Genomic DNA, 20,503 nt, shown 5'->3' with positions numbered 1-20,503 from the left:
TGCGATTTCCAACCCGTCATTCCCAGAGGACTTTTCTGTGTTCCTTTCTTAATAAATTATTATTATTATTATTATTATTATTATTATTATTTAAATTTGTATAGCACCTCTCAAATTTGTATAGCGCTTTACAATTGGAGAAGGGGGGGGAAGTCCACCAAAAGGAGGTCAGGATGTAATTCCAATGGTGTAGCAACCACAGTCCCACCAAAAGGCGCACAAAAATAAGTCCCATACCGCCTGCACAGCCACCAGGCAACATCACTCAGAACACTACACCAAGCACAAAAGCACTGCCGCACAGAGCGGTGGACAACCGCGATATTAAAAGAGCAATGAGCTCGCTGCAGTCCGTAGCGAGGAGCACAGGCATCACTCATGGCGCACCAAGGCCTCCTTCTGTAGGAATTGCACACGGCTCAAATCGATATGGTAACGCTTGCGTCTCATGATCATCGCTATTCGTGTCATTGTCCGAAATACTCGAGGAAATCGGTGAAGAAATGTCGCTGGCGCTATCGTCTGTTTTGTCGAATATGACCATGTGCGGGCGGCACGGTGGTGTAGTGGTTAGCGCTGTCGCCTCACAGCAAGAAGGTCCGGATTCGAGCCCCATGGCCGGCGAGGGCCTTTCTGTGCGGAGTTTGCATGTTCTCCCCGTGTCCGCGTGGGTTTCCTCCGGGTGCTCCGGTTTCCCCCACAGTCCAAAGACATGCAGGTTAGGTTAACTGGTGACTCTAAATTGACCGTAGGTGTGAATGTGAGTGTGAATGGTTGTCTGTGTCTGTATGTCAGCCCTGTGATGACCTGGCGACTTGTCCAGGGTGTACCCCGCCTTTCGCCCGTAGTCAGCTGGGATAGGCTCCAGCTTGCCTGCGACCCTGTAGAACAGGATAAAGCGGCTAGAGATAATGAGATGAGATTATTTAAATTTGTATAGCGCCTCTCAAATTCGTATAGCGCTTTACAATTGGAGAAGGGGGGAACAAAAATAAGTCCCATACCGCCTGTACAGCCATCAAGCAACATCGCTCAGAACACTACACCAAGCACAAAAGCACCGCCGCACAGAGCGCTGGACAACCGCGATATTAAAAGAGCAATGAGCTCGCTGCAGTCCGTAGCGAGGAGCACAGGCATTACTCACGGCGCACCAAGGCCTCCTTCTGTAGGAATTGCACACGGCTCAAATCGATATGGTAACGCTTGCGTCTCATGATCATCGCTATTCGTGTCATTGTCCGAAATACTCAAGGAAATCGGTGAAGAAATGTCGCTGGCGCTATCGTCCATTTTGTCGAATATGACCATGTGCCGTAAGTGACGTCACACCTTACGGAAACCGTTCAGAAAGCAGCTCAGGTGTTTCCGGCAATATTTCCGCCTTTTTCCGTACAAGTGTGAGAGAACGCATAGTTTCAGCCTCGTTTTACAGGGTTTGTCCATGAGTCCAGGTTGCATCTCATTAACACACTGTTCCAGATGTCTGGTGAAAAAAAATCGACATTGTCACCTTAGTAGACCTTTAAGTTCCAGTCACTGATTAGGCTGTAGTTGTAACACAAGACTATTGAGCAATAGGAAAGATGAATAAATGATCCGTAGTGTGTTTTCCGTTTCCCGTCAACAAGAAAAAAATCCTGGCAGTGGAAGGATGTTTATCATTAGCTCGCCTGAGTCATAGTTTGTATGACAAGAAGAAATCATTAGTTTATTTTAAGTCTCAGGAGAATGAGTCAGTCTGCAGCACATGACCATTTGTAGCCCATTTAAAAAAAAAAAGTTATTAATCATTAGCCATGTTGTGTGTGTGTGCGCGCACCAGAGCTACACTGAAAGTCGACAGATAATCTTAAAAATATTGTGTCACAAGCTTGACTGATGGAAAAAGTAACACTTCCGTAAAAGGTTTACTGGTCACTTCCTGTTCCAGTGTCCTGTGTGATGTAATTGGCCAGCAGTGAGCCAATCAAGTACAAGATCCAGACCATCTCATCTCATCTCATTATCTGTAGCTGCTTTATCCTGTTCTACAGGGTCGCAGGCAAGCTGGAGCCTATCCCAGCTGACTACGGGCGAAAGGCGGGGTACACCCTGGACAAGCCGCCAGGTCATCACAGGGCTGACACATAGACACAGACAACCATTCACACTCACATTCACACCTACGCTCAATTTAGAGCCACCAGTTAACCTAACCTGCATGTCTTTGGACTGTGGGGGAAACCGGAGCACCCGGAGGAAACCCACGCGGACACGGGGAGAACATGCAAACTCCGCACAGAAAGGCCCTCACCAGCCACGGGGCTCGAACCCGGACCTTCTTGATGTGAGGCGACAGCGCTAACAGCTACACCACCGTGCCGCCCAGATCCAGACCAGTGAACAGTTAATTTAATTTAGATCTAATCTGATCCTGTGTGTGTCTGCATGCATGAATTATGAAGTAATCTCTATCTAACATCAGCCTGGTTAAATGTTCAGGTCTATAGCAGGGGCCCAGTACTCTGAAATAAAGGTACTGAACTGTATTTTTTTTTTCTCTCTGTGGCTGAGGTGGTAACATCTTGTGTGCCTGGACTATGTATCTTTTACCTGAGAAGGTGCATGTGGTGTAGCTTTTAGAGTAACGGACGTCAATGGTCCCAAAGAATCCATCCATCTTCAGTAACTGCTCTATCCTGGTTTAACCTGTAGTTGTGGTTGATCCAGAGCCCATCCCGGGGATACTTTCTGGATGGGATGCCATTCTGTCACAGGGCAAAACATGTAATTCAGTGTAGTGACGCTGCCTGTTTTTGGAAGGTGGGAGGCAACAAACCTCCGAACAATAACCTGAATTCGTAGTTGAACCATGAGCACTACTTGCTCCATGACCTTTTAATTGTGTACTTTAAAATGATTTTTAATACATTCATATTTCCTGGTGACGGATACACTATATGTGCAGAATTTTGTGGACACCTGACCACCACACCCAGATGTGGTTCTTCCCAAAACTGTTGCCACAACGTTGGGAGCACACAATCATTCGGAATGTCTTCATTTGCTGTAACGTTACAATTTCCCTTCACTGGAACCAAGAGGCCGAAACCTGTCCCAACATGACAATGCACCCGTGCACAAAGCAAGCTCCATGAAGAACCTGTTTGCCAAGGATGAAGTGGAAGAACTTGAGTGTCCTGCACTTCAATCCCATTGAACATCTTTGGGATGGACTGGAATGCCAGATATACCCCAGGTGTCCTGATCTAACATCGGTGCCCAACCTCAGTAATACTCTTGTAGCTGAACAAGCACAAAACTCCACAGCCGTGCTCCAAAATCTAGTGGAAATATGGCAGCAAAGGTCGAGTACATCTGGAATGGGATGTTCAACAAGCATGTCATGGTTAGGTGTTCACATGCTTTTGGTCACATGGTGTGCACACTGAAGGTGCAAAAGATATACCATCAACGGTCCCTCCTAGCAACATGGGAAAAGTACAAGTTGGTACCTTTTTATGTCTGATAGTGAAGAGCTGGATTCAGGTACGTTTTTTATCTCTCTGCTCAAAGATTCTTGATCAAACTCACCATGTTTAGTAGATCTCTTTCAGCAAGGAAATCACCACACTGTGCTGGGCTGTGACCCTCCAGGACTGGAGTTGTGCCCAGAGCTAAAAATAGGTTCTTTTGTGTGCCCTGGCTATTCAGCTGGGTACACCACAGAGTTAACTGAATGGATATCTTGTAGGTCAGCCTCTTAGTCATGGTTATTTACATTGCTTATGTGAGCGATCATGGCCAAATGATGATGTAGTCAAGAGTCTTTGGATTCCCCCCATCGTTGCAGCCTTATTGCCCATATATTTAATCTAATGACTGGTTAAATCCCTGGAATGTTTGTAAAACCAGATAATCATGTAAACCAGGGAGTGTGGAGCTCCAGTTTAGGCCTAAACCATGAATAATACTGCTAACGTCTTCAGGGATTTTCGATTTAGGCACATGGATTCTGATTTTAATGGGGCAATATTAGAAGTTTTCGTAGTCCATAGCAGGGAGTCTGTGCTCCACTGACCTGCTCTGGCCAAAGGTTTTCTTTGTGCTTATACACCTGATCCAACAAATTGGACATTTTGTGAGCTGGTTGTAGCATGCCAAGAGGAAGAACGTTAAGAGGAAGATACCCCATTCATCCATCCATCCATCCATTATCTGTAGCCGCTTTATCCTGTTCTACAGGGTCGCAGGCAAGCTGGAGCCTATCCCAGCTGACTACAGGCGAAAGGCGGGGTACACCCTGGACAAGTCGCCAGGTCATCACAGGGCTGACATATAGGTGGGGTTTACATTAGACCGTATCAGCGGATCATCAGATTAACGTTTTTAAAACGATTCGCGTGCACACAGCAACGCCAATACACGGATACGCTCGGCTCCGCAGGCATCCTGCGCTCCAAATCACTCTGCCCTGAACAGCGAGTGCCCTCTGGAGGGTGCGCACTCCGGCCCTGCGCAGCTCACAGAGCGCGCGAGTGAAGTGCACAAGCAGTGATTCGGGACTGAGCCGCTGTGTGTGTGATCCCAGTGCATATCACTTACCACTTGCAAGTGGAAGGATGGCAAGCCTAAAGACAATCATAACTACACAATGGGCAGTATTTGCATCAGTATTTGCAGTATTTTCATACTTTTATACTCTTTAATGAAAGGTGATACAAGGCGGAAGTCCGCGCTGTTTTTCAGCAGTCGCGTCACATGACCAACGCCAGCGAATCAGGAAGGTGGATGTCACAGTGACATTGTCCAATGAGACGCCAGCTAGAGCTCAGCACAGCGTATCCGCGTATCTCAAAGTTTACACAGCACCGGACCAGATACGATCTGGATTGAATACGTGGACCCTGGCGGATTCCCGTTTCCAGGCGTTTTAATGTAAACGGACAGTGCATCCGCGAAGAAAACGAGACAGATACGGTCTAATGTAAACTTGGCCATAGACACAGACAACCATTCACACTCACATTCACACCTACGGTCAATTTAGAGTCGCCAGTTAACCTAACCTGCATGTTTTGGACTGTGGGGGAAACTGGAGCACCCAGAGGAAACCCACGCGGACATGGGGAGAACATGCAAACTCCGCACAGAAAGATTGTTGGGTTACAAATAGTTTGTGGGTTTTGTTTTTTTCTCAAATATTTCTTCGGACAAGTCAACTTCACATTCGGACAAGTAAATTTCCTTTCAACTTGCCCGACAGAACAAGTGGTTTCAAAAGTTAATGTAGAGCCCTGCTCTGATACTGCAAAAGTTATGTTCCATATCTGGATTTGAGGGCGGCACGGTGGTGTAGTGGTTAGCGCTGTCGCCTCACAGCAAGAAGGTCCGGGTTCGAGCCCCGGGGCCGGCGAGGGCCTTTCTGTGCGGAGTTTGCATGTTCTCCCCGTGTCCGCGTGGGTTTCCTCCGGGTGCTCCGGTTTCCCCCACAGTCCAAAGACATGCAGGTTAGGTTAACTGGTGACTCTAAATTGACCGTAGGTGTGAATGTGAGTGTGAATGGTTGTCTGTGTCTATGTGTCAGCCCTGTGATGACCTGGCGACTTGTCCAGGGTGTACCCCGCCTTTCGCCCGTAGTCAGCTGGGATGGGCTCCGGCTTGCCTGCGACCCTGTAGAAGGATAAAGCGGCTAGAGATAATGAGATGAGATGAGATCTGGATTTGAGCCTTCAGTTTGTGTCTTCACCTTCCTATATTTACTGTGGTTCAGCAAAATATGGCGCTTCACATGAAACCATTTGTGCCCAACTGTCGGACATGTTTGTGTACGTTTGAAAGCCACGTACGCAACTTGATCCTCAAAGTAAAGATGTTGCAAATACGAACTCGAACGATTTGTATTGTGTAAATACAGATTCCGACATGTTTTAAAATAGTTCTTAATGATCCACCAAGTAAAGAAACTGCATGATGCTGATTAAACTGTTTTCACCCTTGCACTTGCAGTCTTGAACTCTCCAACAAAAGTCTATGGAAGGTCATTTTAGTGCCTTCTCTAACTCGGCACAAAAACGAAGCACTTGACAAAAAAAAAAAATTTAATAATATTGGAGTATTCGCACAAGGATATCACTGTATTTCTAAATACACGTTTTTGTTGTCCGTCACACAAAGGGTTAACCCAAGAATTTCATTCGTCCTGTTTTTTTTTAAAGCCACCTACAGTACAAAGAATTTTGCTTCAGGCCTGTCTGGGTTAAAGAGTGCTCAGAGAACCTGATTGGCTGAGGCCTGTTAGCATTTCACCACTATAACTGAATCCGACTGGGTCAGGTGGGCTTGAGTTCCAGTGCAGTGAGAAAGCATTGATGCATGCAGTCGAGAGGGTTAGCCATTGACCGCTCAGACCTCACTGGATGCGTGTGGTTAGTATATAAAAGAGAAGTCACGTTTCAAACAGTTTCTGTGAATTAAAACCACTTAGAGTTTCATTGAAACAATTACAAGCCTCAGGTCATTTGCAGCGAGAGCCAAACGGCTGGACGGAGAATCAAGAGGATTACAGTTGTGCTCATAAGTTTACATACCCTGGCAGAATCTATGATTCTTTGACCATTTTTCAGAGAATATGAATGATAACACAAAAACATCTTTTCCACTCATGCTTAGTGGTTGGGTGAAACCATTTATTGTCAAACGACCGTGTTTTCTCTTTTTAAATCATAATGACAACAGAAACTACCCAAATGACCCTGATCAAAAGTTGACATACCCTGGTGATTTTGGCCTGATAACATGCACAGAAGTTGACACAAATGGGTTCGAATGGCTACTAAAGGTAACGTCCTCACCTGTGATCTGTTTGCTTGTAATCAGTGTGTGCGCATAAAAGCCGAGTGAGTTTCTGGGATCCAGACAGACTCTTGCATCTTTCATCCAGCCACTGACGCTTCTGGATTCTGAGTCATGGGGAAAGCAAAAGAATTGTCAACAGATCTACGTGAAAAGGTAGTTGAACTGTATAAAACAGGAAAGGGATACAAAAAGAGATCCACGGAATTGATAATGCCAGTCAGCAGTGTTCAAACTGTGATTAACAAATGGAAAATCAGGGGCTCTGTTAAAACCAAACCACAGTCAGGTAGACCAACAAAAATTTACGCCAAACGGCACAGAGACAAGCCTCAAAACTTCTGGAACAAGGTAATTTGGAGTGATGAGACCAAAATTGAACTTTTTGGCCACAGCCATAAACGTTGCATTTGGAGAGGTGTCAACAAGGCCTATGATGAAAGGAACACCATTCCTACTGTAAAGCACGGAGGTGGATCGCTGATGTTTTGGGGATGTGTGAGCTACAAAGGCACAGGAAACTTGGTCAAAGTTGAAGGAAAGATGAATGCAGCACGTTATCAGCAAATACTGGAGGCAAATTTGCACTCATCAGCCCGGAAGCTGCGCATGGGACGTACTTGGACGTTCCAACATGACAACGATCCAAAACACAAGGCCAAGTCGACCTGTCACTGGCTACAGCAGAACAAAGTGAAGGTTCTGGAGTGGCCATCTCAGTCTCCTGATCTCAGTATCATTGAGCCACTCTGGGGAGATCTCAAGCGCGCAGTTCATGCAAGACAGCCCAGGAATTTACAGGAACTGGAGGCTTTTTGCCAAGAAGAATGGGCAGCTTTACCATCTGAGAAAATAAAGAGCCTCATCCACAACTACTACAAAAGACTTCAGGCTGTCATTGATGTTAGAGGGGGCAATACACGGTATTAAGAACTGGGGTATGTAAACTTTTGATCAGGGTCATTTGGATGTTTTTTTGTTGTCATTATGATTTAAAAATAGAAAACACAGTTGTTTATCAGGCAGCACAGTGGTGTAGTGGTTCGCGCTGTCGTCTCACAGCAAGAAGGTCCGGGTTCGAGCCCCGTGGCCGGCGAGGGTCTTTCTGTGTGGAGTTTGCATGTTCTCCCCGTGTCCACGTGGGTTTCCTCCGGGTACTCCGGTTTCCCCCACAGTCCAAAGACATGCAGGTTAGGTTAACTGGTGACTCTAAATTGCCCGTAGGTGTGAATGTGAGTGCGAATGGTTGTCTGTGTCTATGTGTCAGCCCTGTGATGACCTGGCGACTTGTCCAGGGTGTACCCCGCCTTTCACCCGTAGTCAGCTGGGATAGGCTCCAGCTTGCCTGTGACCCTGTAGAACAGGATAAAGCGGCTAGAGATAATGAGATGAGATGAGTTGTTTATCAATAAATGGCTTCACCCAACCACTAACCATGAGTGGGGAAGAAAGTTTTTGTGTTATCATTCATATTCTCTGAAAAAAGGGCAAGAAAGCAAAAATTCTGCCAGGGTATGTAAACTTATGAGCACAACTGTATGTAAGGAATAAAACGCGCTATATGTACTCGCTGGCCGTTTTAATAGGAACCTGTTCTTGATTCTAAGATTCCTGTTCTTGGCTGGCAGGAGTGGAACCCAATGTGGTCTTCTGCTGTTGCATGTTGAGATGCTTTTCTGCTCACCACGGTTGTAAAGAGTGACTATACGAGTTACTATGTCCTTCCTGGCGAAAAAGCTCGAACCAATCTGGCCATTTTCCTCTGACCTCTCTCATCAACAAGACGTTTCCACCCACAGAACTGTCGCTCACTCAATGTTTTTTGTTTGTTTGTTTTTCGCACCATTCTATGTAAACTGTAGAGACTGTTGTGTGTATGAAAACCCCCAGGAGATCAGCCGTTTCTGAAATACTCAAACCACACAAAATGCATCTGGCCCCAACACCCATGCCACAGCGAAAGTCTCACTTTGAGACTGCAATGGTTTACCATTCTGATGTTTGACGTGAACATGAACCGAAGCTCTTCGTTTGCATCTGCATGATTTGATGCATCGTGCTGCTGTCAAGGGACCGGCTCATTAGATAACTGCATAAAACAGCAGGTGGCCAGTGAGCCATATAGCTAATATCAATAAAACGTCCCAGTAACGTAGACAGAAATGTTTTAAACAACTCTGTTTCCAGACCTTTTGTTCGTTATCGTGCTTTTGATGTACAAATTGAATTTGTAAATCACTTCTAAAATGTTTTCACCAATAGCACGTATAGAAACAATGAAGCCCTGTGGCAAAGATCATGTGCTGTCACTTCCTGAAATGTTTTTTTTTTTTTTTAAAACCCTCTTCCAGATATAGCTGCTTTCTGTCCTTCCTCTAGCGTCTTCTCGAGAACCCCTGTAGATAAGAACCTGATGCTTCTCAATATGGCGAACATGGAGGACCATCCTTTCTGGAAATTTTGACCACAATTATTATAGTATAATCCCGTGCGATGTCCGGGCTGTATAGGATAATTGTGTACTGTTGAAATTGTGTTATTCAGTAATAAAGTGATAAACCGTTAAATGGGCAGGGTGCAGGAACGGCAAAACTTTGTCAAAAGAATTGGCTTTACACCGTACAAAGCACGCCAGTCATCTTGGAAATGAGAGCTGTTCCTGGCTTTAATTATCCATCCATCCCTCCGTCTATCCATTATCTCTAGCCGCTTTATCCTGTTCTACAGGGTTGCAGGCAAGCTGGATCCTATCCCAGCTGACTACGGGCGAAAGGCGGGGTACACCCTGGACAAGTCGCCAGGTCATCACAGGGCTGACACATAGACACAGACAACCATTCACACTCACATTCACACCTACGCTCAATTTAGAGTCACCAGTTAACCTAACCTGCATGTCTTTGGACTGTGGGGGAAACCGGAGCACCCGGAGGAAACCCACACGGACACGGGGAGAACATGCAAACTCTGCACAGAAAGGCCCTCGCCGGCCGCTAGGCTCGAACCCGGACCTTCTTGCTGTGAGGCGACAGCGCTAACCACTACACCGCCGTGCCGCCCTGGCTTTAATTAAATGTCCTCAAAAGTCCTTGTAATTTGTTCGTGCTTATTCACGCGCACTCTTCTTAGACGGTCGATTTTGCAATATTAACTCGACGACGACTTTAATGCACGGGGGATCAAGTTCAGTGCTTTGTGTGAATAGCTACACTTCGTGCCATCTTGCTTTTTGTGCACAGTTCCATGAAAGCGTGTGTGTGTTCACATGCATGGACGGGGCCTTGAGGATCAGACTTGACGTTGGGAGAATTGGATCGTGTTGGTGGATGGAGAGATTTCTAGATTTTAAGGCCTGGAGCCGAGTCATGTAGTCACATGTCTGTCAGAAGGAGGAAGCCTAATCGTGTGTGTGTAGGGGTGAGTGGAACGAAGTGTGCATGTGCATGTGTGTCAGAGTGGTAGGGGTTGAGTGTGGGAATGCAGAGATGAAGTGTAGGGGTAGGATGTGACACGAGACGGGAAAACACCATTCTTCACCAATCATGTTCTTTTCTCCTCCCTCTCTGCCCCGCCCTCTTTCTCTCCCTTGCTTTTTCTCTCTTGCTCCATGCCCGGACAGGATTACAGTAGGCTTGCCATCGCAACACTACAATGACTGCTGTGGCTGTAGGTTCCCTGCAGTAAGCACTTAAAGGTGAGCGTGATCTGTTTTTTTTCCTTCTTTCTCTATATCTGAGTGACCAAAGTGTTGACTTTGACTCTGTATGATAGACCGTACTGTCATTGCTACTCATTACATGTTTCCACAGGCTTGTCTGATATCTGCTTCTGTGTGTATGTGCGCGCACGTTTAGATTTCAGTTTGATCTCAGTCTATACAGTATTTCTTCTTTCAGCTTCAACAGAAAGGCGATTTAATGTTTTTTCTGCACAGCGGATGGGGGGGATACTGAGAAACATTAACAGCCTTTCCTGTGTTACAAAATGTTTCCTGTTCAACTTGATATGAATTATGCTTTTGTGCCAGCAAAAGCCGCTGACAAAAATGCGCGAGCAGCTGCAGCCACATCTCGGGTCAGACCGCTGCGTCGGTTTAAAGCGGCTCCGGTTCAGGCTTGTGAGTGCTAGGAATGTGACACTCGCGTCCTCTGTCACATTGCAGATCCCAGACTGGGAGTGAGAATAGACTGTGCTGCTACACAGGATCTCGGAACAACAGTGACTTTGACTTGTCCGGAGAACTCTAGATGATTCAACGCTTTTTATTTATTTATTTATTTATTTATTTATTTGAAAGTTTTGAAATGCAGCATTGTATTTACCTCCGAACTTTTGTTACTTAATATCACTTATAATGGATTTTTAAAAAAAAAAAACTGAAGTAGAGATGTATATATGGTTCCTGATATCTCAAAGTGGTGCATTTTAAGTGCCTCAGATGATGTTCTTTCCGTCAGTCTACTAGGAATGGATGTAACTGATATGACCTAAGTGGGGACATTTTTATATCGATTTGTTTTTGTGTAAATGACAATATAATATAAAATGTAATTTATTAACGTTAATATACACAGAGGCCACTTTATTAGGAAGACCTGATAATTAAGTTATTCCACAAAATCGAGTCGTACATGAGCCGACGAGGCGCCTAGCACCGAGTTTGAGTGGAATAACGGTTTTATTATATCCACGTTCACTGGATTTTGAGGAACGGAGTATTTTTATTTTTTTGCAAATGTCCACTTAGAATGTCAACAAACCAGCGAAATGACGGTAGCAATTTGTGAATTTTTTTTTTTTAAAAAAGATACATTCTTACCATCGAATACTTTTTATTTCATATTTTGTTGCTTTCTTTTTTGGGGGGGTAGTTTCAAGTAGAGGGTTTTGGTTTTTTTTTTCTCCATCCTCGGTTGGTTCAGCAGCATGCGCCGCCATTGTTTTTCTCTACTCACAGTATATGAGCTGATAGCTTAGTAGTAGAATAGCCGATCTGTCAGATTGCAGGCGCTCACGGATGTAAGTGCAGGGGAGAGCGGGGATGCAAACAGGAAGCGTAGTCAAATCAGTAAGCAAACTCGTGATCAGAAAGCAGGCAGGGGTCGGTCGATCGGCAAACAGAATGGTAGAGAGCAGACTAAAGAGTTAAATGGGTAAACGTAGCAAAGGTTCAGGAAACTGCAGGCAGGCAAGAAAGGCTCAGTATGACTGGGTAAACACAGAACAATACTTCGCACTGAAGGTGTGTGTGAAGGAGAGGCTTAAGTAGCGCTGCTGATTAACGGTTAACAATAGTCAGCTGAATTTAAAGTGCATATTCTGGACCAATTTCGGGGTTTTTTTTTTATATGAAAGTATGTCCCTTTACACACTCATCCAGAAAGGTAATTTTGCACAAGGCCATCTGTCTACAGCAGAAAAAAAAAAAATAACAAAACGTGTCTGTAAAAATCCCAAGTGAGTCTGGAGCCAGATTTGTGACGTCACCTGCGGAAGCGCCAGCAGGCTGCGCAAGCTTTGCACGGTTTCAGTGCACAGCCTGTGTAGACCAAGCGCTCCTATTTCTCTCTCATTGTCCGGTCTTTTGGGAAACGATGAGTACTAATCCCATCAAGATTGGTGTTGCTACACACTCCTACGATACATCTGTTAACCATTTTAATAATTACGCGATAACGTTGAAGAAATTTGCAGAAAAGCACCAGGTCGTTTTCTCATAAACAAACCAGCGCTGACGTAGGATTCAGAGGGAGGCGTCCCGCACGCGACGTCACGAAAATCAACGTTTGCTGGGAAATCCAAATGCCAAGTTTTTTCAGAGGCGGACCAATTCGCCTCAAATGGCTTGATTTCAACTGAATTTTTCTGGTATTGCGCAAAGTAAAAAAATGGCACAAAATGCAAAATGTGACAGATATTTGACCAAAGTTTAATATGAAATAAGAGAATTACATCGCTCTTGCTCCTGAATTTACCTGTGATATGCAATTTAAGAGGGAGATGGGGCGTTGTAGTCTTGGGAAGCCATGTTTGTAGTTCGGATAGAGTTTCGACTCACAACGCCATTACTGACACAGGGTGTACGATTGCTCATATCCAGTGAAATGTGGATAGAATAATTCATGCTATCCAGTCATCTGGCAGCAGCTCAATGCATAAAATCATACAGTTACAGGTCAAGTGCTTCAAGTAATGTTCACATCATGAAGGGGGGGGACAAAACAACCCTCCAGTGAGCATCAGTTCCACAGGCAGAAACACACTTGTTGAGAGAGGTCAAAGGAGAACAGCCAGATTGGTTTGGGCTGACGAAGGCTACAGTAACTCAATCACTCTTTACAGTCGTGGTGAGCAGAAAAGCATCTCGGAATGATTTCTCTTTTGCTCTTTCTCCCCCTTGAAAAGTTTTTCCTCTCGTTTCGTGATGCAATCTCGACTGATTCCTGCCCTTCAAAGAAAATTTGCATTTGGGGAGTAATTTCTAAACTACATATCTTAACCATCTTCCCCTTTCATATCATATGAACAAAATATCTTTCACTATGTATTCCTCTTTATATTATTCATAATGATGTACTCTGTTCATAAGCCAAAAAAAACAACAAGGAAGAAGTCTCATCTCATCTCATTATCTCTAGCCGCTTTATCCTGTTCTACAGGGTCGCAGGCAAGCTGGAGCCTATCCCAGCTGACTACGGGCGAAAGGCGGGGTACACCCTGGACAAGTCGCCAGGTCATCACAGGGCTGACACATAGACACAGACAACCATTCACACTCACATTCACACCTACGGTCAATTTAGAGTCACCAGTTAACCTAACCTACATGTCTTTGGACTGTGGGGGAAACCGGAGCACCCGGAGGAAACCCACGCGGACACGGGGAGAACATGCAAACTCCGCACAGAAAGGCCCTCGCCGGCCACAGGGCTCGAACTCGGGACCTTCTTGCTGTGAGGCGACAGCGCTAACCACTACACCACCGTGCCGCCCACAAGGAAGAAGTGAGAAGAATAAAGTAGATTCCATAAAAACGAAAGGGACATGACATGGCTGTTAAAATCCAAGAAATGAAACTTTTTATTCTGTAATAGTGTTCTGGCAATTCCACACTGTCTGCATTGAGGGACCGAAGCAGGAAGTATCAGGTGAGAGTTAGAGGAAGTTGATTAAGAATGTTAGCAGACATAGTGTAGAAACTCTTCAGTGGCAGGCTGGAGACTTCCAAAGTGGTGAAAACGAAGAATTCTCTATAACTGGTTATAAATACTTCTCTTAAAGGTGGCATATTTATACCCCATTTCCACAAGGTGACACCGTTCCCTGAGGTCTTAATGAAACGCCTGTGGTCAAAAAACCACAAGGATAAAACACCACAGCTCTCTTCTCACCCTGTCTAAACAGCCCTGTTCGAAAACGGCTGATTTGAGCGCCTGTTCCTTTAAATGATCGAGCCACTGCTCACCCCATACCCTCTTCTGCCGGTCAGTCAAGTCACACTTTTTTTTTTTTTTCCTCATGAATATTAATTCATAAAGGCAGCTCTGAAGCAATGGATGGAGATACTCGGATGAGGGGGCGGGATAATGCTAATGAGCTCCTCTTGTGACCTAGAAAGGGGAGATACTGTAACTCTGAACAGCCTGTTGAAGCACATGAAGAAACTCCCTGGGTGGTTTTATTTCAGAGTTTGTTGGTTGGTAGGCAGTTTTTTTTTTTTTCCATAATATGAATATCTCATCTCATCTCATTATCTGTAGCCGCTTTATCCTGTTCTACAGGCAAGCTGGAGCCTATCCCACCTGACTACGGGCGAAAGGCGGGGTACACCCTGGACAAGTCGCCAGGTCATCACAGGGCCGACACATAGACACAGACAACCATTCACACTCTCATTCACACCTACGCTCAATTTAGAGTCACCAGTTAACCTAACCTGCATGTCTTTGGACTGTGGGGGAAACCGGAGCACCCGGAGGAAACCCACGCGGACACGGGGAGAACATGCAAACTCCACACAGAAAGGCCCTCGTCGGCCACGGGGCTCGAACCCAGACCTTCTTGCTATGAGGCGATAGTGCGAACCACTACACCACCGTGCCGCCCATAATATGAATATGTCCTCTTTAATTTAATATAATAATCATGTTTTGCTGAGCTAAGCTGTTTTCAGTCTATGTCTGAACACGTGTCCAGGGATTACATAATGCATTTGAAACTTCTATAGGTATAATTATAGTCGATTAGGTTTTATGAAGTAAAATATCAAGATTAATCAGCTGTCAGTCAGACTGCATTTTCCAGGTTTAGGTGCTCTATTGACCTCTATTGTGTGTCTGGACTTTTTGTACCTCTCTGTACTCTTTGTATGCACGTTTGTTTTTGTGTGTCTGTGTTACGACGCTACTGTAAGATAACACCAGAGATTTTGCAAGTATTCATTCTTCTGTTTCCCCTTTGTTTGAGGCTATTGACTTAGAATTGGGCTTGGGGCAGGTTTCCTAGTTGTTCAGCTTCAAAGAAAAATGAATGCGGAGACAAGTAATGCAGTATGTTCCCACTTGTAAAGCTTGGGTGGATTTCGTAGCCTTGAGTCAAATGTGTGGGTTTTTTTTTCTTTATCCCCAAAATGTCTTGGAATCCTTTTGACTTTTTAATTGGTATGATCTCTGAGAATAGCAGTGTCTTTTTGTAATACCTTTGACTGATTGCATAAAGCCTGTCCAAACAGGTATTAACATAAAAAAATCTGAATGAGATTCCAAACCACCGAGAGTGCAACAAAAAAGCAGACATTTAACCTGATAATTTAACCTGATACAGGGTATTAGGCGATGATGTCTTTTTGTTGTAGAGGCAGAAAGTGAACATTTTTTTTTTCTTTCTCCCAACTCTCCCTAAAGAGCCTTTTTTTTTTTTTTTTAAATACCCCTGTGGGCGGCACGGTGGTGTAGTGGTTAGCGCTGTCGCCTCACAGCAAGAAGGTCCGGGTTCGAGCCCTGTGCACGGCGAGGGCCTTTCTGTGTGGAGTTTGCATGTTCTCCCCGTGTCCGCGCGGGTTTCCTCCGGGTGCTCCGGTTTCCCCCACAGTCCAAAGACATGCAGGTTAGGTTAACTGGTGACTCTAAATTGAGCGTAGGTGTGAATGTGAGTGTGAATGGTTGTCTGTGTCTATGTGTCAGCCCTGTGATGACCTGGCGACTTGTCCAGGGTGTACCCCGCCTTTCGCCCGTAGTCAGCTGGGATAGGCTCCAGCTTGCCTGCGACCCTGTAGAAGGATAAAGCGGCTAGAGATAATGAGATGAGATGAGGAATACCCCTGTTCCGGGGTGGGGTGGGGTGGGGGTGTATATCGGTTTACCTCTGTCTGTCCATATCTCCGTCTGTCAGAAACACCCTTTTTCTCAGCATCCACAAATCATAGCCACTTGGTATCAGACTTCAGCTTGGGGTTCTATATCGTGTACATCATTTTCAGGTCTGTCGCACATCAATTTCCTGTTTACCGACTGAATGTGTTTATGAAACATATCACGTGGATTTTACAAAATTTTCATAACATTTTTCTCAGCAACTACAAATCACAATTGCTTGATATTTGGTACCAAGCTTCAACTTGGGGTTCTATACCGTGTATACCATTTTCAGGTCTGTTGCACATCGACTTCCTGTTTACCGACTGAATGTATTTACGAAACATATAGCGTGGATTTACAAAATTTTCGTAACATTTTTCTCAGCAACTACAAATCACAACTGCTTGATATTTGGTACCGACCTTCAACTTGGGGTTCTATACAGTGTAAACCGTTTTCAGGTCTGTCGCATATCGACTTCCTGTTTACCGACTGAATGTATTTACGAAACATATAGTGTGGCTTTTGACGCCATTTCAAGAAGCAAAATGCGATTTCAAAATGACCGTTTACCAGGATGCGATTTGAAATACCTGCTCTTTACTTACTTGTTTCAGGGTTAATTATTTCTTGAAGTCAACATTCATAAGAAATGTCCTATTCCTTCGATTGCTTGCATTCTGATATAAGCAAGAGTGGGGGTATACATAAGTGAGCAGAAGCTCACTGTTGATCTTGTTTCCCCTGTTACAGGAACACAGATTTTCTTTGAATACATTCAACAAATATACATGTATCTCTGTCAACTTATTTGAAAGCTTGATTAAAAATTGGTTTAAGTCACCAAATGTTGTTGTACTTTCAGGTTATGCTGTCCGAAAACTCCCAGCTGAGTCTGAGCAAAAGAGAAAAAGGCTAACGCGCAATCACAGAGACGCACAGACACACAGACGGCACACCAAGCCATGAGTGACTCTCAGGACGCTGGAGACACCGTTGCTGCTGCAGGACTGGCTGGACAATTTGTGAGTATCTGTAGTTACAGAGCTGCCCTGTGTTGATTTTCGCACCTTTGTCAATCGTCTGACTTGATTGTTTAACTTAAGATAAGCTTTAGTGAATGTGGTATTGTATGTGGTCAAATCCTGGCCATCTGTTTTCCTTATTTTCATTTCAAACCATATATTGATAGTTGCATAGCAGCAGTTCAAAGGCCTTTTGAGGTTTAAACACAGATTCAGCTATTTAAACAGGAAATTGCCGCTTTAATTGTTCCTTTTTAATTGGTTCAGCCATAGATTTTTTTGGAACCTAAAATATCTCTTGCTTCCCACATTATCTCTCCAATTTGGTCACCGACTAGCTCCCACCCACCAGCCAGCTCTCCCTGTTTATACAACAATCAGGGAGGGTGAAGGCGAACATGTGCTGAGAAACTTGAATCCATCAAACCACACCTTTTCATACTGCTCTTTATGCTGTGTCACACGGCAGCGTAACACTCGGCGGAAATCGCTGTCTACCCTCTTCCACATACAAGAGCTAATAGATGGCTGTGATTGGCAGGAGAGAGAGTAAGTAAGCATGGACAGTGTCGCTTCCTTGGCTCCCAAGGAAGAAGATGGATATGGTGGCTTTGTCAGGATTTGAACTCGCGGTCTCCCAACAGTAGGTCAAAAGTGGTAATGTTGACCCACTCAGGAATAATGTCGGCATATTTCGATTTCATTTTAACGTTATTATAGCAGATGGAGTCAGAAGGATGTAACTGTACCCTGCAACATGCAATATTCCTAATGATATTTGCCTGCAATTATGTTCTTCTGACCAAGTCTAAGTTCACATTACAAGCTTCTCTGCACAATTTCTGATTTTCTGCTCAGATCATATCTGCCTGTCTTGACGGCTCATGTTTAAAACCCCAAGTAAGTCATCCGTCCATCCATTCGTTATCTATGCCACATATCGGTCAGGGTCGAAGGGGAAGCTGGAGCCAATCCCAGCTGAGTTCGGGAGAGAGGCGGGGTTCACTCTGGACAGGTCACCGATCTAATACGGAGACAGACGGCCATTCACGCTCACATTCACACCTGTGGGTAATTCAGAGTAGCCAGCTGACCTTATCGACATGTCTTTGGAATGTGGAAGGAAACCGAAGCACTTGGAGGAAACCCAAACAGATACGAGGAGAACATGAAAACTCTACACAGAAAGGCCCCAGTTGGATGCAAGGTTTGAACCCAGAACCTTCTTGGTGTGAGGCGACAGTGGTAACCATGCCCAAGTAACCCTTATCTGTTTTTACTGAGAATGCACCTTGTCCCCGAGCTGTTTTGCATATGTACATGAATTTCTTCAGTAGTTGTATTAAACATTTACTTGGTTTTTAGCTCATCCGGCCACAGGCCAGGCCGGATGAGCTTATGCGATCACGTGTCGTCCGTCCACAATTTTACAAAAATCGCCGCCACTCCTCCTCCTACAGGATTGATTAGATTTCGATCAAACTCCCATACAATGTTCCCCAGGTGGTTGCGCATAAAAGTTGTCAAGATGGTGGTGCCATCTGTCATATTTACAATTTTATGGGCATCTGAAATTTTTTGGTGACTCGTCACATTAAACGCTACTCTTCGTAAACTGCTGGGACGTTTTCACTGAAACTCACCCAGAAGACTCTAAAGACATATTCCAACAAGAATGGCGCCACCTGTCATGGATGAGGCTACACAGGGGTCATATGCGATTTCACAAAAATCGCTACTCCTGTCACAGAATTGATCGGATTTCAAACTCTCACACAACAGTGGCCAGTTGTTGAGGCTATTTTTATAGGATCTTCCCATGTTTGATTTAATCAATTCCCCAAATATCAAATAGATCACCAACTTCCCCATCCTTCTACTGAATCAATACTGCTGCTGTTTTACTACACTGCCAACAGTGAATGATGAGAACACTATATACATGTGCATGGGGGGGGCCGGTATGAACTCCATTCTGACTATTATTATGAATGTCGCATTGCTACATATTTGATATCCAGTGGCGATTTGTTCATTGGGGCAGGTGAGGCAGAGAACCGCTATTTATATCAGCCATTTAATAAATCTTCATAAAGTTCTCATTCACAATGGCATCCATTTTAAATTCCATTGAAAATATGTCTGTGAAGGTTCTCAGTCATCCAGGTCATCGTAAACCGTAGATGCTAAAGAAGGCAACTGGACTTGCTTGAAATTCTTGAAGATGTTTCACCTCTCATCCGAAAGGCTTCTTCAGTTCTGTCTGACTAGTGGGGAGTTCCAGGTATTTATCCTCTAGTGGACCAGAAACAAACCAAAGGGGAGTCATTGAGGTCACATGGGTCGTTGATACTCTGTCATCCTGTAGGTGTTGGGTCACTGGAGGCCATACATCCACATCAAGACTCAGCTGACTTCAATAACTCACATGATGGCAGAGAGCGCCAACGACCCACAGATCACCCTAGCGACCCTCTAGGCTGCTAACACTGTTTACATCCAGCCTCCAGTGACCCCAACACCTACAGGATGACTGTGTATCAACGGCCCATGTGACTTCAACGACTCCCCTTAGATTTGTTTTTGGTCCACTAGAGGATAAATACCTGGAACTCCCCACTAGTCAGACAGAACTGAAGAAGCCTTTTGGATGAGAGGTGAAATGTCTTCAACAATTTCAAACAAGTCCAGTTGCCTTCTTTAGCACCTACAGTCCATTGAAAATACTAATGATCTCTGTTGAGTGAGCAATGAGTTTTCTAAAAGTTGCTATCTGACAGCAAATTTGCTCATCTTTCTAGTGCTCCATGTAGTACCCCTAGAGTTTTAGTGGTCAAAATAGGGCCCATAGGGGCAGGACTTTCTCTTCCCTATGCTTTTATATTTCAGTGGACAGTTAAAGACAGGGTTACCAGATTGAGCTAGTTTAAAAATACTCCATGGCGGCAAAAATCTTGTTTTATAGCAAGCCATAAGAAATTCATCTCATCTCATTACCTCTAGCCGCTTTATCCTGTTCTCCAGGGTCGCAGGCAAGCTGGAGCCTATCCCAGCTGACTACGGGCGAAAGGCGGGGTACACCCTGGACAAGTCGCCAGGTCATCACAGGGCTGACACATAGACACAGACAACCATTCACACTCGCATTCACACCTACGGTCAATTTAGAGTCACCAGTTAACCTAACCTGCATGTCTTTGGACTGTGGGGGAAACCAGAGCACCCGGAGGAAACCCACGCGGACACGGGGAGAACATGCAAACTCCACACAGAAAGGCCCTCGCC

At 44.8% G+C, this 20,503-nt stretch overlaps 1 protein-coding gene across 3 annotated transcripts in view; it reads left to right on the top strand.

The window, feature by feature from the left end:
- Positions 1-20,503, top strand: part of slc4a2a (solute carrier family 4 member 2a) — a 117,835-nt gene that overhangs the window by 33,752 nt on the left and 63,580 nt on the right. For 2 of the 3 annotated variants that reach the window (XM_060932630.1, XM_060932621.1), the window contains exons 2-3: positions 10,457-10,531; positions 17,059-17,218. In XM_060932630.1, the coding sequence (XP_060788613.1) occupies positions 17,159-17,218 (60 nt within the window). In that variant the 5' untranslated portion in view covers positions 10,457-10,531; positions 17,059-17,158. Of the gene's footprint in view, positions 1-10,446; positions 10,532-17,058; positions 17,219-20,503 lie in introns of those variants that run through there. The other variant, XM_060932612.1, reaches the window with a different exon arrangement.

The sequence above is a fragment of the Neoarius graeffei genome, chromosome 1 (genome assembly GCF_027579695.1).
Source record: "Neoarius graeffei isolate fNeoGra1 chromosome 1, fNeoGra1.pri, whole genome shotgun sequence".
Lineage (NCBI taxonomy): Eukaryota > Metazoa > Chordata > Actinopteri > Siluriformes > Ariidae > Neoarius > Neoarius graeffei.
The sequence above is the reverse complement of the archived record's forward strand: the minus strand, read 5'-3'. Positions and strand labels throughout refer to the sequence as shown.